A 17964-nucleotide genomic window follows, 5' to 3' on the forward strand; every position below is an offset into this window, starting at 1 on the left:
GCCGCCAGCGCCCCTACCGGCTGTGAGCAGAACTGCACCCAAGGGGAAAGGGCCTGACAGCCGAGAAGGCTGGGACTGGGTTTGTGATTGTTTGCTGTTACTGCCATAGTTATTGTTGTTTGTTTGACTGGTTATATATATAATAGTAAAGAACTGTTATTCCTATTTCCCACATCTTTGCCTAAAAGCCCCCTTGATTTCAAAATTATAATAACTCGGAGGGAAGGGGGTTGCATCTACCATTCCAAGGGAGGCTTCTGCCTTCCTTAGCAGACACCTGTCTTTCAAACCAAGACAGTTTCTCTTTATGTTGCTAATTTGCCTTCTTCCGTCTTTAGCTATCCCCACAGCGTATTGGCTACCATCCACAAGTCATTGTAAAGGTAGAGCTTTGGCCACTTTTCTTGCTCAGCAATGTCCAGGGATAATTGGACAGCTTTGAGCTCTGCAAATTGACTTGATCCAACTCCTCCTTCGGTAGCTTCTGTGACTTGCCATGTGGGACTCCATATGGCTGCTTTCCATTTTTTGTTCATCCCTACAATGCAACAGGAACTGTCAGTGAAAAGAGTGTAGCGGGTTTCTTCTGATGGCAGTTGGTTGTACAGTGGAGCTTCCTCAGCTTGTATCACCTGTTCCTGCTCCTCTTCATCCATCAGACTAAAGTTCTTACTTTCAGGGCAATTGACAATTATTTCCAAGATCCCAGGGTGATTTGGGTTCCCATTATGGGTGCGCTGTGTAATGAAGGCAATCCGTTTACTCCATGTAGCGTCAGCAGCATGATGTGTAGAGGGAACCTTTTCTCTAAACATCCACCCCAGCACAGGTAGTCAAGGTTCCAGGAGAAGGAGTGCCTCTGTGCCAGTCACCTCTGAGGCAGCTTGAACTCCTTCATAGGCTGCCAGGATTTCCTTCTCTGTTGGAGTGTAGTTGGCTTCAGACGCTCTGTAGCTTCGGCTCCAGAATCTAAGTGGTCAGCCTCGAGTCTTATAGGCATCTTCTGCCAGAGGCTCCAGGAAAGACCATTTGTTGTGGTTTGACACTGGCCAAACACCAGGCACCCATGAAAGCCACTCGCTCACCCTCCCTAGCCACAGCTGGGCAGATAAGAGAAAAGAAAATTAACAAAGGATTCATGAGTTAAGGACTGGAAGAAAACACTCCAAGGGCAAAACAGGCTCAGCTTAGAGGTACAAAGTGAATTTCTTACTAACAGAGTCAAAGGAGGATAATGAGAAGTAAAATAAGCCCTTAAAAACACCTTTTCTTTCCCTAACCCTTCCCACTGACAGTGCAGCGAGACAGGAGGTGGGGGTTTGGTCAGTTCGTCACCCAAGGTTTTCTTTTGCTGCTCAGGGAGAGTTGTTCCCCTGCTGCCCTGTGGGGTCCCTCCCACAGGAGACAGCTCTCCGTGAACTTCTCCAGCATGGTTCCAATCTCACGAGCAGCAGTCCTCCCAAAATGGCTGCAACATGAGTCCCTCCCATGGGCACACAGTCCTCTGAAAACTGCTGCGGCCTGGGTCACTCTTCCATGGGGTGCAGTCCTCCAAGGACAGGCTGCTCCAGCTTGGAAGCAGGGGCCCCCTCCCTCCACCAGGTCTTCCACTGGACCATAGCCTCCTTCAGGAATCCACCCGCTCCAGCGTAGGCACCTCCCCCACAGGCTGCGGGTGGATCTCTACATCCCCCATGGACCTCCATGGGCTGCAGGGGGACAACCTGCTTCACCATGGTCATCATCACGGCCTGCAGAGGAACCTTGGCTCTGGAACCTGGAGCACCTCCTCCCCCTCCTTCTTCACTGACCTTGGTGTTTCCATGTTGTTTCCGTCACATCTCCTCACCTCCTCCCCTTCTCTGACTAGAAGAAAAAACTGCATGTGCCCCACTTTGTTTTGATTTTCTTAAATGTGTTATCAGAGAGGATTTACCAACGTCTCTAATTGGCCCAGCTTTGGCAAGCAGCATGTCCATCTTCAGAGCCATCAGGGATTGGCTCTTCTGTACATGATGGAAGCTTCCAGCAGCTTTTCACAGAAGCCACCTCTGTGGCCCCCCTGCTACCAAAAACCAGACCATGCAAAACCAATACACCATTGTAACCAGCTGCAGAGTTTTTCACCTCTGGTCCTATCCTGAATGGGCCAAGGGCTACTGCATGAGCCATCTACTGCTTGATCTGGGCAAAAGCTTGTTGCTGTTCTGGGCCCCAGTGGAAATCGTTCTTCTTGCAGGTTACCCGGTAAAGAGGACTCACAATCCGGCTGTACTCGGGGATGTGCATCCTCCAGAAACCTATGGTGACTAGGAAAGCTTGCGTTTCCTTCTTGCTGGTTGGTGGAGACATTGCTGTGATCTTATTGATGACCTCAGTAGGTATCTGACATCATCCATGTTGCCACTTCACTCCCAGGAACTGAATCTCTCAGGAAGGTCTCTTGACCTTACTCTTTTTGATGGCAAAGCTGGCTTCCAAGAGAATTTTGATGATCTTTTCTCTTTTCTCAAAGACTTCTGCTGCCTTGTTTACCCCCCTATGATGATGTCATCAATATATTGCAGATGTCCTGGAGCCTCAGCCTTCTCTAGTGCAGTCTGGATCAGTCCATGACAGATGGTGGGACTGTTTTCACCCCTGGGGCAATTGATTCCAAGTATACTGCACGCCACTCCAGATGAAAGTAAACTGAGGCCTGCTGCTAAAGGATAGAGAAGAACTCATTTGCAATGTCAATAGTGGTGATGCCGTTTTGGTTTTTACCTTTTTTTCTTTTATATATTCTCTGTATTCTTTACACGTATATTTGTAGCCTATTGCATTAGTGGCTAGTTTTACCAGTAGTTTTCCATGCCCTTTCCCTAGGCAGTAAGACAAAACACATTCTGAGGCCCCTATGCTATCTTGGTTCTCCTTAGAAACCAAGGCCAAAAAACAGCTCTTCAGACACATTTTCATCAACAAAGTACAGTCCCATCGGAGGGGGGGAAGACTTGGAAGGGGCTTGACCCGGGGGGGGGGGGGGGGGGGGAATTGCGTCATCACTTGTGCTCCTAATTGGTGCTTTTTGTCAATGATGCTAATTTATCAAACTTATAAAACTGTATGTACCCCTGTGGGGGATGGGCTTCTCCAGTTCATACTGGAGCTCCAGCATGTCTAGCACAGCAGCATTCAGCAGTGGGGTAACTTCATTCAAGCCATGATAGTCCACTGTCAATCTCCATTCTCCATCAGACTTGTGCACAGACCAAATGGGGCCGTAGAAGGGTGAGTGGGTCTTGCTGACCACTCCTTGGCTCTCTAGCTCAGGGATCATCTTGTTAATGAGGATCATGGCATCTTGATTTGTTCACTACTGCCAGTGATGCACTGTCAAGGTGGCAATCGGTACTTGTTGTTTTTCTACCTTCAAAAGTCCTACCGCAGAAGGATTTTCTGACAGTCCAGGCAAGATGTTCAGTTGCTTCATTCCTTCTGTCTCCACAGCAGCGATTCCAAAAACCCATCAATGTCCCTTTGGGTCTTTGAAGTATCTGTACCTAAGGTAGTCAATGCCCAGGATACACAGGGCATCTGGGCCAGTTACAATGGGGTGTTTCTGCCAGTCCTTCCCACTCAAGCTCACTTCAGCTTCTAACACTGTCAGCTCTTGAGAATCCCCCCTGTCACCGCAGAAATGGAGACTCTTTCTGACTCCACATATCCCAATTGGCATTAGCGTGCATTGAGCACCAGTGTCAACCAAAGCCTTGTATTCTTGTGGGTCTGACATGCCAGGCCATCAGATCCACACAGTCCAATAGACACAGTCATCCCCCAGTGCCTCTACCTGGCTAGAGGCAGAGCTCCTCTAACACTGGTCTTGTGAATACATATGAGAGGTATCTCCTAGTGGGTTGAATCCTTGCCCACAGGAAATTGGCACAACACTCACTCTCACTGACTTCCCTTTTCCTTTCTCCTTCAGTTCTTGTACTCGGGCTTCTAGGACACAGGTAGGTTTCCTGTCCCACCATCTCATGTCTTCCCCATGGTCAAGTAGGAAGTACCACAAGTCGGTTCATGGGGCGTATCCACTCTAGCTGGGGGGCATCTGGCTCTGACCTCAGGGGCTCTGGTTCGCACTGGTGCCACATGGAAATTGTTCTTCCTAATCTCCTCCCTAATCTCCTCTTTGAGTTTTTTCCATTCACCCTTGAGAGTCTCAACCAATGTCTCTACAGCAGAGATGTGGGTCTGCATCGGGCCATGGACCATGCTGTCATAATTCCTGAGTTTGTGTGCCACAGAGCCCACTGTCTCTTGGTCATCCTAGAAATGCATTTTTGCCATGAAACTGGAGTATTCAGATAGCCCCTAATGTGCAAGGCTCCACCACATTTGCTCTGTGCATCTGACCTTGTCAGGGTCGTTATTGTGTTGTCCGCCCCTTCCAAAAAGTATCTCCAACACTGCCATTTCTCTAAGGCGTTGGATCCCTTCCTCCATGGTCTTCCAGGGCTTTTTATGATGGTGCTCCTGCAGGCTATCTCTGTAAACAAACCTCTCTCCTACACTTGTTAGAAGCTGCTCCCAGAGAGAAAGGGGTCCTGGCTCCCTCACGAACACTTGCTTGATGCCCACATCCTGAGCCAAGGATCCCAAAAGCCTTGCTTTGTTACCATCATGTTGCACGCCTGCACCTATAAGGTCCCAAACTCAAGTCAACCAGGCCGGAAAAGCCTTACCCACCCGTCACATAATATCTTTTCACAGACTGCGGAGATTGTCAAACAGCAGGGATTCGGTAATGATCTTGGGCTCTGGTTCCTCCGCTGGTTGTGAGGGCCCTGCTACCTCAGTGTTGTTTACCAGACATACCGATTTGGCTTTATACTTCCTCCTTTGCACAGGGGCGACTACTGCTGGCTGTGGTTGCCCTTGTGGTTTGGCTGGAGCCTGAACAGCCATAACATCCATTGGTTCTACCACTGCACCATCAACCTTTCCCTCTGACTGCAGGTGATGCTGTAGTGTTAAGACCATGGTGCGGTAAGCATTAGCCAGGGTCCAGCACACTGCAGTGAGTTGGCCGTCTCTTGAATTTACAGAATGATGTTCCTTCAAACACTCAGCAATCTTACTGGGGATCTGCATTTGGTCAGAGGGAAGCTTCCAAACAACTGGGGGGTAGAATTCCTCCAGCACCCGACCTATCTCCTCCCATACCCCCATCCCCATACAGTGATTAATTTCTAAGGCAGGCTGTTGGGCAGTGTCCCTGGCCCCTGTGGCAGGCTCCTAGGCAGCATCCCTAGTCTCTGGGACAGATTTTGGGGTAGCTACCCAAGGCAACCTCGCCCTGTCTCTAAATGCTAAATGGACTGCCTTGAATAGACATAGCAGCAACACCAGAAAGAGTATGATATCTTTAGCATCTAGAGGGAATTTGAACCCTTCAAAAGCTGTTGTGGTAGACCTGAAAAAGTGGGTGAAGGGTTGGGAGAAAACACCTCCCTGCATCCCTCCTCCAAAATAGGTACCATTATTAATGAACTCCCAAAGATAGGAACTTAGGCTGTGATAGATAGCCATGTGAATACATTCCAATAGAGGTTTACAAACATTAAATTCATTACCCAGTTGATTCATTCTACAAAACTAGCAGCAGTCACAATGGCCTTATGTCCTGGGTTGAAGTGTATTCTATTACCATCCTCATGAGCAGTGGAAATCAGGTGGGCCAGTGTTTCCTTGCCTCCTCCCCCCAGACTATCTTGCTGTTAATGGCCCATCATTGTCCTGCCACATGACTCAGAGATAACTCCCTCCGGACTATCTTCTGTTAATGAGCCTAATCAGCACTTGGCCTCATGACTCATTACCCTATTGTGAGATGCTCCACCCAGAGGGAGGAACCAAGCATCCCATCGTGGATATAATCTGGGACTGAGCACCAGAGACACTCTTTCCACTGGATTTCCAGAGGACAGAAGCTACACAGCCACCACTGGACTTTCTGAGGAAGAGCAGACCCCTTCTACTACAGGATCACCACTTCAGAGGACTGCTACCACCACCCTGCCTAACAGGGACTCAGGTTGTATCTTGACTCTGTCAGTGTTTTCTTTTACTTTCTTTTCCTTTCCTTTAATTTCCATTAAATTGTTATTCTGACTTGGTGCCTCCCACTGGTTTGTTTCCAAACTAGCACATATTTTGGTGCCCAACTTGAGGCAGGCTCTGAGAAAAAGTCAGAATTACAATTTTGTATTAACAGAAACCTATTCACCATGGTGCTCAGCTTGTCTACATGGGTACTGTATCTTGCTCTCTATATTTTTCCTCACATGGGGAACTATCTGCCTGTTGTGCTACTCCTGTTAAAACCAGGGAATGGTATGAGAATTGCTTTATTGGTTTATTATGTCTATAACATAATAACCTGCGAGGCAATGAATACCATTCGGAATATATACTCAGTTTTGTTTGGCTGTCCCAGTCTGGGCTCCTATGTCTGGGATCTCTTCAACAATCGCACCCAGCCCCTGGTGGGAGGAGTAGAGAGTGGTTTCTTCCAGCCTTTCAGGCCAGGCACAGCAGTTTTTGAAAATGCTGAGTTCCCTCTGGATGTTAAGGATGGTATAATCTTCTTGTCAGTTCTATTCTTTTTTTTCTCTATGGCCTGCATTGTGTACACCATGCTTAGAAACAGAACACTACTTAGTGTGGTGCAACATCTGCTTGAGGAGGAGGTAAAAAGGAGCAAAGCAGCAAATACCATGTCTACACAGACTGCCACACAGAAAGGAACCAAAAGCAAAGCAGCCGCATCCATCTCTACGCAGACTGTAACAGAGGAGAAAGGAACCAAACGCAAAGCAACCGCATCCATCTCTACACAGACTGACACAGAGGAGAAAGAAACCAAACACAAAGCAACAGCGTCCATGTCTGCGCAGACTGGCACAGAGGAGAAAGAAACCAAACGCAAAGCAACAGTGTCCATCTCTACGCAGACTGACACAGAGGAGAAAGGAACCAAACACAAAACAGCAGCGCCCATGTCTACGCAGACTGACTCAGAGGAGAAAGGAACCAAAAGCACTGTCAGCATGCCCATGCAAACCATCACTGAACCAGAACAGCCCAAACTGATTGCAGTTGCCCCTGTCCAGAAGAAGAAGTCAAAAAGCAAATCAGTCCGCATAGTGACTGACGAGGATGCAGCAGGACCTTCGCACCCAGCAGAAGAGGCAGAGCCAGAGATCATCACTCGGTCACTATCCCTGGGTGAGCTGCGTGACCTGCTGAGGGAATTCATGCGCCAGACGAACGAGTCCATCCTGACCTGGCTGCTCCGCTTCTGGGACGCTGCAGCCAATGACACCATTCTGGACAGAAGTGAGGCCAGGCAACTGGGATCTCTGTCCTGGGATGTGGTCATTGACCAGGGGATCGGGAGAACCCAAGAAACTCTCAGCCTCTGGCGGCGACTGCTTACAAGTGTAAGGGACAGGTACCTTTGTAAAGAAGACCTCCAGGTGCACCAAGGAAAATGGAGCACAATGGAACAAGGTATCCGGTGCCTGAGGGAATTGGCTGTGCTGGAGATCATTTTCTCAGATGATGAGAGATTTCCTAAGAGCCCAGATGGTGTCCAGTGCACGTCACAGATGTGGCTGAGGTTCGCATGCCTTGGACCAGAGATATACTCCCGTTACCTGGCAACACTGCAATGGAGGGAAGGCGAGAACAGGGTGGGCGTTTTGGTGAACAAACTGAGGATTTGCGAGGACACCGTCACAGCCCCATTTCGCACCCATGTTTCATCCGTGGAAACAAATTTTTTGGCCGAGCAAGTCCGGAGCTTGATTGAAGAAGGCCATCAGAAACTGAAAAAGGAACTTAAGGAAGAGATTTACCAGATCTCACCAGAACCAACAAGAGTCTCTGCCATTAGGAGCCGGCGTCCCCCAACCAGGGAGAGAGGATACACCCCACGAGGTAATCTCTGGTTTTTCCTTCAGGAACATGGAGAAGACATGAGTAAGTGGCATGGAAAACCCACCTTCTCCTTAGCAGCCAGGGTACGCAAATTAAAAGGAGGGACAACTACCACAAGAAGCGCATCTAGAGTCAACATTGCTCCGGTCTCTCGCACACAGAACTCCAGACGGTACCAGAATGATAGTATGACTGATCCTCTTGAAGGGACCTCAGGAACATATTCACCGGAAGGGAGCAACATGCACCAGAACCAGGAATAGAGGGGCCCTGCCTCTAGGCAGGTAGAGGAAAGGGATAATCGGGTCTTTTGGACTGTGTGGGTCCGATGGCCTGACACATCTGACCCAAAAAAATACACGGCTTTGGTTGACACTGGTGCTCAATGTACTCTGATGCCATCAAGGTATGTGGGAACAGAACCCATTTCTATTTGTGGGGTGGCAGGAGGATCCCAGCAGCTGACTGTACTGGAAGCTGAAGTGAGTTTAACTGGGAACGAGTGGCAGAAACACCCCATCGTGACTGGCCCGGAGGCCCCGTGCATTCTTGGCATATACTATCTCAGAAATGGATATTTCAAGGACCCAAAAGGACATCGTTGGGCTTTTGGGACAGCTGCTGTGGAGATAGAAGATATCAGACAACTGAGTACATTGCCTGGCCTCTCAGATGACCCCTCTGCCGTGGGACTGCTAAGAGTTGAAGAACAACAGGTACCAATCGCCACAGCAACAGTGCACCGTCGGCAATACCGCACCGACAGAAACTCTGTGATTCCCATTCACGAGATGATTCGCAAATTGGAGAGCCAAGGGGTGGTCAGCAAGGCCCATTCACCTTTCAACAGCCCTATATGGCCAGTGCGTAAGTCCAGCGGAGAATGGAGACTGACGGTGGACTACCGTGGCCTGAATGAGGTCACGCCACCATTGAGCGCTGCTGTGCCGGACATGCAGGAACTTCAATACGAGCTGGAGTCCAAAGCAGGGAAGTGGTATTCCACTATTGACATTGCCAATGCCTTCTTCTCCATTCCTTTGGCAGCAGAATGCAGGCCCCAGTTTGCTTTCACCTGGAAGGGTGTGCAATACACCTGGAACCGACTGCCCCAGGGGTGGAAGCACAGTCCCACCATTTGTCATGGGCTGATCCAGACTGCACTGGAAAAGGGTGAGGCTCCAGAACATCTGCAATACATTGATGACATCATTGTGTGGGGAAACACAGCAAAGGAAGTATTTGAGAAAGGAGAGAAAATCATCCAGATTCTCCTGGAAGCTGGCTTTGCCATCAAAAGGAGCAAAGTCAAGGGACCTGCCCAAGAGATCCAGTTCCTGGGAGTAAAGTGGCAAGATGGACGACGTCAGATTCTCACCGAGGTCATCAACAAGATCACTGCGATGTCTCCACCGACCAGTAAGAAGGAAACACAATCTTTCCTAGGCGCCATAGGTTTTTGGAGAATGCACATTCCTGAGTGCAGCTAGATTGTGAGCCCTCGCTACCTGGTTACCGGAACGAAGAACGATTTCCACTGGGGCCCTGAACAGCAGCAAGCCTTCGCCCAGATCAAACAGGAAATCGCTCATGCGGTAGCCCTTGGCCCAGTCAGGACTGGACCAGAGGTGAAGAACATGCTCTACTCTGCAGCCGGGAACAATGGTCTGTCCTGGAGCCTCTGGCAGAAGGTGCCTGGTGAGACTCGTGGCCGACCACTGGGATTCTGGAGCCAAAGCTACAAAGGGTCTGAAGCCAACTACACTCCCACAGAGAAGGAAATCTTGGCTGCCTATGAAGGAGTCCAAGCTGCCCCAGAGGTAATTGGCACAGAGGCACAACTCCTCCTGGCACCCCAACTACCGGTGCTGGGTTGGATGTTCGAGGGAAAGGTTCCTTCCACGCATCACGCCACTGACACCACATGGAGCAAATGGATTGCTCTCATCACACAGCGTGCCCGTATTGGAAACCCGAATCGCCCTGGGATTTTTGAAATTATAACAAACTGGCCTGAAGGTGAGACTTTTGGATTATCTTCTGAAGAAGAAGAGGAAGAGCAACTGACTCGTGCTGAGGAAGCCCCACCATATAATGAGGTATCGGAGACTGACAGACGTTATGCCCTCTTCACTGATGGTTCCTGCCGAATTGTAGGCGCTAACCGGAAGTGGAAAGCTGCAGTATGGAGCCCCACACGACAAGTTGCACAAGCTACCGAGGGACAAGGTGGATCGAGTCAGGTTGCAGAGCTTAAAGCCCTCCAGCTGGCTTTGGATATTGCTGAACGAGAGAAGTGGCCGAGGCTCTATCTCTACACCGACTCGTGGATGGTAGCTAATGCTCTGTGGGGATGGCTGGTTCGCTGGAGAAAAGCCAACTGGAAGCGCAGGGTGAAACCCATCTGGGCCGCTGAGATTTGGCAGGACATTGCCGCCCGAGTAGAGAAGTTGACCGTGAAGGTTCGACACGTGGATGCGCACGTACCCAAGAGTCGGGCTAATGAAGAACATCGCAACAACGAGCAGGTGGACCGAGCTGCCAAGGTGAAAGTATCACAGGTGGATCTGGACTGGCAGCACAAGGGAGAATTATTCCTAGCTCGTTGGGCCCATGATGCCTCTGGTCATCAGGGGAGAGATGCAACATACCGATGGGCCCGTGACCGAGGGGTGGACCTTACCATGGAGAGCATTTCACAGGTCATCCATAGTTGTGAGACCTGTGCTGTAATCAAACAGGCCAAGCGGGTGAAGCCTCTGTGGTACGGCGGATGGTGGTCAAAGTACAGGTATGGGGAAGCCTGGCAAGTTGATTACATCACCCTTCCCCAAACCCGCCAAGGCAAGCGCTATGTGTTGACCATGGTTGAAGCAACCACTGGATGGCTGGAGACCTACCCTGTGCCTCATGCGACAGCCTGGAACACCATCTTGGGCCTGGAAAAGCAAGTCCTGTGGAGACATGGCACCCCTGACAGGATCGAGTCAGACAACGGGACTCATTTTAAGAACAGCCTCATCAACACCTGGGCCAGAGAACACGGTATCGAATGGATATATCATATTCCTTATCATGCACCAGCTGCCGGAAAAGTTGAACGCTGCAATGGACTACTTAAAACCACCCTAAAGGCACTTGGTGGGGGGACCTTCAAAAATTGGGAAGTGAACTTAGCAAAGGCCACCTGGATGGTCAATACCCGAGGGTCCATCAATCGAGCTGGTCCTGCCGAGTCTGAACCCTTGCACACAGTGGATGGAGATAGAGTCCCTGTGGTACACCTGAGAGGTATTTTAGGAAAGACTGTTTGGATTAATCCCACCTCAGGCAAAGGCCAACCCATCCGTGGGATTGTCTTTGCTCAAGGACCTGGTTGCACTTGGTGGGTAAAGCAGAAAGTTGGGGAAACCCGTTGTGTACCACAAGGAGACCTAATCTTAGGTGAGAACGGTGTGTAGGGTTTCATTGTATATGTGTGTATATATATATATGGATGTATTTATGTATGTATATGTATATATATATATATGTATGTGTGTTTAGAGTTTAAGAAGGTATTGATTTGGGATGATGTAGATGATAATAGAATAAGGGGTGGATAATGTCCTGGGTTGAAGTGTATTCTATTACCGTCCTCATGAGCAGTGGAAATCAGGTGGGCCAGTGTTTCCTCTCCTCCTCCCCCCAGACTATCTTGCTGTTAATGGCCCATCATTGTCCTGCTGCATGACTCAGAGATAACTCCCTCCAGACTATCTTCTGTTAATGAGCCTAATCAGCACTTGGCCTCATGACTCATTACCCTATTGTGAGATGCTCCACCCAGAGGGAGGAACCAAGCATCCCATCGTGGATATAATCTGGGACTCTTAACACCAGAGACACTCTTTCCACTGGATTTCCAGAGGACAGGAGCTACACAGCCACCACTGGACTTTCTGAGGAAGAGCAGACCCCTTCTACTACAGGATCACCACTTCAGAGGACTGCTACCACCACTCTGCCTAACAGGGACTCAGGTTGTATCTTGATTCTGTCAGTGTTTTCTTTTTACTTTCTTTTCCTTTCCTTTAATTTCCATTAAATTGTTATTCTGACTTGGTGCCTCCCACTGGTTTGTTTTCAAACTAGCACACCTTAGCTGTAGAGCCCATGTTTAGCTAGTGATAAGCAAATGGAAAAAATGTACCCACAATTATCTGTCACCTGAACGGGGGTAAGCTGGACCACATGGTGATGCCTAATGAGGTTTCTATATCCAATACACAAATGTGCCACCCAAGAACTGTTATTCTCTTTTCACCCTTTCCTCTTATACACCTCACATTGGGTGCCAATTAGTCTTGGTTTAAAAGACAAATGTCTGCCAAGGAAGGCGGAAACCTTCCTAGAATGGAAAAGAAGACCCCTCCCTCCAATTTATTATAACTCCAAAAATTATAGGGCTTTCAGGCAAAAAAAAAAAAAAGGAGGAAAAGAAATAACAGTTCTTTACTAGACTATATATAATTTAAAAAACCAGAAGAGACCAAACAACACCACAATAACAGAAGTTTCCCACCCACCAAGCACTAGGGATCCCCTTTGGTGTAGTTACGACGACAACCAGCAGGGGGCGGTGGCAGCTCCAGTGAGGCAAAAGCTGCAGTGATTCACTTGCAGCCGGCAGGGGGTGCTAGCAGGCTCTGTCAAGGCAGAAAAAGGGTGCAATGCTTCCTCCAGCTGGCGCCAGGAAGGAAGGAAGGAAATTACTCCTTTTGCAAACTCACAGTCAGTGTTCGATCTTAGCACTGCCAAGTAGCAGCTGGCAGAAGCAGGGAAAAACAGGCCGATTCGGTCGTAGTCCGAATCGCAGCGTAGCAAAAGTCCCTTAGCCAAATGCATAACTCCCGCAGCATGCGACCACTCTCTCTGATCCCACACCGGAAGGAAGGCAGGTAGCCCCCACCCCCCAGCAAGTCTCAGGCCAGCCTCAACACCTCTCACAGCAATTCTATGTCGCAATTCCTAAATAAAATCCCCCAGCCAAAACTTCCTAAAGACTTCACTGGAATGCCAGGGTCATCAGCCACTCTTTTGTTAACTCAATCCCGTTCTATTCATTCCCCCAGGTGCCGCTCCCTTCTTCTCCCAGGGTTTTTTACAGATGACAGATGGGAGGAAATTCCTTGAGAAACCTAACCCACAACACAGCCCTAAAGAATTTAGTCTTAGTACTGATTAGTATAAGATAAACCAATGAAACATCATTTTATGGTGCAATGTAAACCACAAACAGGAATTTCCAACTACAAGTTCAAACAGAAGAGTGAAAACTTACGGAGGCAGTATCTCTGCAGCCATGAATATTTTCTCCACCAATTCTGAAAGTATACTGAGTAGATGTGCCAAATTAGTGCTTACATCTTCATTTTTTTCTAACTTCGAAGGATTTAACTAAAACCAACAAGGAAAAAGACATAAGTTTTGTCTCTTGAATAGAGCTACATATATAATTTGATATTACACATTGAATACTATTTCAAAATAAATATTCTACTGCTGTACAAATCTCATACTTGTACAGAACTTACAAATCTGTTTCAGGAGCTAGCCAGAAAACTAATGTGAAAAAGCAAATTTTTAAAGTTCTAGTGCACTATGCTTTTAATAGCACAGACATTTAACACTATCCATAAGTACCCACCTTTTTCTAACTCTGTACATTTTCATCTTTTAATCCAGTATTCTGAGGACACAGCCCTCCCCTTTCCATAATTAAGTTCAAGTGAAACAGAAGTTAGGAGGGTTGTTTTAGAAATAAAGATAGGATCTAACACAAGCAGTTAATGTAAGGGAGTTTAAAAATGAAACTAAGTTCAGACATTGACTTCTAGTATATCTGGAGCTTAAAAAAAGTTATTTAGGGTAGGCCATTCAGTAACTACTACAACAGAACATACAACTGCTAAAGAATAAATACATAATTTAAAGAAATTTGAGTTTAAAAGCTTATTTAAAAGTGATGCTATGAACATTGTTCAAGCTAACATTTAGAAAAAGACCTCATAATCAGTTCAGTTCCAGTACTGAAATTATTTCTGAAGGATTAATAAATGCTTCTAAAGCAAATAACCAGCAGATCATCATTTCAACAAATCAAAATTTTAAAAACCCATAGTTCAAGTTATCACCTCACAGGACTGCTTGCTCTCCATTATCTTTAATATACTGTCTTTTAGTGCATGGTGAACAAAACGTGTTGCTGTGGCTTTCATATATTGCTCCATAAGTGTACTTGCTAAAGTGGTGGCACGAAACAAAGTAGTAGCTTCATCTGAAAAAAATAAAGTGCAAAGTTGGGAAAATGAGACAACAAAAAGCAGAGGGGAAAAATAAGCTGTGTTCTCCATTTGATATATGATGCAATTAAGGGAGGAGACAGAAATGAAGACATGGGAGTCATTCCCTCCCCAGAGTTTCAGCTAATGTTAGTGTAATTAGTACAGTACCTTCCATGCTTATTTCCCTGTCATTTAGTGTTCGTAACAATAGTGACTCAAGCTTTTCATGAAGAAAAATCTTCAATAAAATGCCAGCCAACAGTGTTCTATCCTGGCCACAAACATGTGATAAGGCATAGACTACATGCATCTCTTTCTGGAGTATGAGCTGAAAGAAAACCAAAACAATGTTCAGAAATTTGTGCTAAAATAAGTCGCCACAAATACAACTTGGGAACGTCTGTAAGTGTTATTGAAATTTCTCTCAAACAACAGAGAAAGTGAATTTTGACAGAAAAAATGAGGAAACAAACTTAATACCTCTTTAAATTCACTGTACTCCTCTTCTGGCATGATCTTCTCCATAGAATATCGTGCTCGAACACGCAAAGATCCTGGCTCAATACCTTTCAGTGGTATATGGGAACTGAGTTGAAACCACTCATCTGTTGCATGTCCTTTCTGTAATCGGCTTAATTGGCAACGCATAAACACTTTAAGAAAAAAGCATTGTTAAATAGGTTATCTCCAGCAAAACAGTTCTAGCATTGAATAAAAAAAAAAGATTTTTTTTTCAGCACGTCACCTTGCTTCAGCAAAAGAGTATTAATGAAAATGATCAAAATTTGTGTCATCAAATATATGGACAGATTATCTCTTAGATGGTTTAACAGACTCCTGAAAACTGAAGTTGAAATATAAAGCATGCTGTAAATAATGTATACCCAGAGATATTAAAAAAGTTTTCTTTTTAATGCCCAAATAGGGGAAAAAGCCCCTCTGTTCCCTCAGCTACCTATCAAACCTAGGCAGCAATCAGAAAATTAAAACAGGTAAAATGATTAGAATTCACTGTGCTCTTTTGAAGCCCTGGGCTCATACTTTTATCAGGTCTGCTCTTGAATGTCTTTGTTACCATTTTTAGTATTTATTTTTAGCTTTACTACATCTTTCCCAATTGTTGTCAGATGTATTTCTTTAATACTTTGAAACTCCCAAGTTTAAGGCTGTAACATTTTATGCAAAACATATAAAAAAGTCCTTCCCAGACAGGTTACTGCCCAAATAATGACAAGTCAACCACATATGACAAAAACATTAATTCACTTTTTTTGGTGGTGTTGGTACTTTAAAATTGCTAAGTAATGACCTGCACCAGCCTATTCAACCATAATTGAAAGTCTGGTCTGACAGCTGACTAGTAAGCTGCAGCAGTCAGACCACTGACCATTCCAAATTAAGCACGTGCACTCCTGAACAGACTGTCTGGAACTTCCAAGCAAACACTCTTTTTCTGCATCTCTTGATAAAATCTACTTTTAATTAAGTTCTTCACATTTAAACAAAACAACTCTCCAAACAAAAAAAAAACCAACCATCCCCCCCAAAATCAAAACAATCAAAAACACTACCACACACTTCTTTTTCACTTTTCTACAAAGCCTATGAACAGTTCTAGCAGACTTTCCACTGTCCCAATTCAGCAGTATGTTGGGACATCATTTGCATAATCAGATAATGGACCAGAATGACATCATATTTCTAATATAGATTTAATATCTCATATTCTTTGGAGTTGATGAATTGATAACACATTTAAGTCAGTCAGGTAATGGATAAACCAATTCACCATCATCTGCTATTTATCACAAGTGGGGACTGGACTGTCTTTACATCAGATAGACAATTGAATTTCCCAAAATATTTCTTCTGAGCAAAGCTCTCATGTCCTCAACTGAGCAACATGCTTTCTTCTTGTTTTGCTTGTGCATATAAGGCATGTATCTCATTGACAGGAACAGTGAGATACAGGATTCAGAATAACCTGATGATTTAATTTTTCCCATGGCTATACAGTAGCACTTCCTAGTGATAATATAAATATTATAATCTTATTTTGATCTTAAAAGATTGAAACAGAAATAGCAACATATGGACTGCAGAATACTTGTTATAATTTATATTCAAAAACTTTAAAGGAACACTTTCTGCTACTTTGAAAAGTATATTGAACTATTAGGCTATGTTCAATAAGAGACTGCCATTAGTTAAGAATAGGATGTTTAAACTTTGCAGTCTAGCACATTATGATAGAATAACAAATATACAGAAAAAAACCCACAAGTTGATCCATTCTTTGCAAGCACAGTCAAAAACTATATACAACAACCTTGAACCAAGAATGTTTTACGTGATGAACATTAGCAAAAATAAAAGGTAAAACTGAGGTTTCTTAATGGTTTATTTGCAAATAAAGCTTAGGGATTAATATTTAGTAACAAGTTTATATTTTGATGATTAATAATTATAATCTGGAAATCAAACAATGTGGTTTAAACTTATGGTTTTTTTCAGAATGGAAATGAACTTAAGTTTACAGTGAAGCCTTTGTGAAGCCTTTGTTGAACCCAACCAGAGCCAACCAAACCCCCTAAAACCATTTACAGTTACTGAATCAGAATAAAAGCGTATCTAAATCTTGACAAAGAATAAATTGCTCAATAATGGACATATTAAATGCTGGCTTTCCCACCCACAGCTCATTCATATGTTAGCACAATCCATTTACAAGGCAGTGAGGAGCTGTTAAGGACTTGAACCTCTTACACTATGTTCTTCAAAGAAGGGGCTGCAAACGTCTTATTTTTGGTATGTAGTGTTGGTAGACAATATGTTGTTACTACCTTTAACAAGTACCTGATAGGCTCCATAGTTTCTCCCCCTTGTTCTAAGTCCACCCATGTCAATGCAAGAGTGCTTACATACACTACTTAAAACGTTTAGCACATATTTAGTGAAGAATATGGGAGGGAAGCAGCCAAGTATATAGCCTGCCATAGTAGGCTTATTTCCCAGTGCCACAGAAGTGATACATGTGTATCACAGTGACATGTTTTGTCCTCCAGCTGCATATTCTCAACTTCAAAACCAAGCTATGGCACTACTGCAAATACAAACTGGCTGAAAGGAGAGACAGGCAATGTGTGCTTGCAGCCCAGAAAGCCAACTGTATCCTGGGCTGCACCAAAAGCACCGTGGGCAGCAGGTGAGGGAGGTGATTCTCCCACTCTGCTCTCATGAGACTCCACACTAAGTACTGTGTTCAGCTCTGGGGCCCCAAGCATAAGAAGGAAGTGGACCTGCTTGAGCAGGTCCAGAGGAGGGCCACCAAGATGATCAGGGGGCTGGAGCAGCTCCTCTATGAGGAAAGGCTGAGAGAGTTGGGGTTGTTTAACCTAGAGAAGGCTCTGTAAAGACCTTATAGCAGCCTTCCAGTACCTAAAAGGAGCCTACAGGAATAATGAGGAGGGACTTTATCAGGAAGTGTAGTGATAGGACAAGGGGTAATAGCTTTAAACTGAAAGAGAGTGGGTTTGGATTAGATATTGGGGAAAAAATTCTTTACTGTGAGGGTGGTGAGGCACTGGAACAGGTTACCCAGAGAAGCTATGGCTGCTCCATCCCTGCAAGTGTTCAAGGCCAGGTT

At 45.7% G+C, this 17964-nt stretch overlaps 1 protein-coding gene across 4 annotated transcripts in view; it reads right to left on the reverse strand.

Annotated features, from left to right (window-relative positions):
* LOC138102685 (ras GTPase-activating protein 1-like) overlaps positions 1–17964 on the reverse strand; it is a 150716-nt gene that overhangs the window by 53264 nt on the left and 79488 nt on the right. For all 4 annotated transcript variants that reach the window (XR_011147476.1, XM_069000401.1, XM_069000403.1 and 1 more), the window contains exons 16-19: positions 14799–14971; positions 14487–14646; positions 14169–14311; positions 13316–13431 (exon numbers count right to left, since the gene is read on the reverse strand). Coding sequence is in view for 3 of the 4 variants with exons in the window: in XM_069000401.1 (XP_068856502.1) it covers positions 13316–13431; positions 14169–14311; positions 14487–14646; positions 14799–14971 (592 nt within the window). In the remaining variant the exon portion in view is untranslated. The remainder of the gene's footprint in view (positions 1–13315; positions 13432–14168; positions 14312–14486; positions 14647–14798; positions 14972–17964) is intronic.

The sequence above is a fragment of the Aphelocoma coerulescens genome, assembly GCF_041296385.1.
Source record: "Aphelocoma coerulescens isolate FSJ_1873_10779 chromosome W unlocalized genomic scaffold, UR_Acoe_1.0 ChrW_unloc_scaf_1, whole genome shotgun sequence".
In the NCBI taxonomy this organism is placed as follows: Eukaryota; Metazoa; Chordata; class Aves; order Passeriformes; family Corvidae; genus Aphelocoma; species Aphelocoma coerulescens.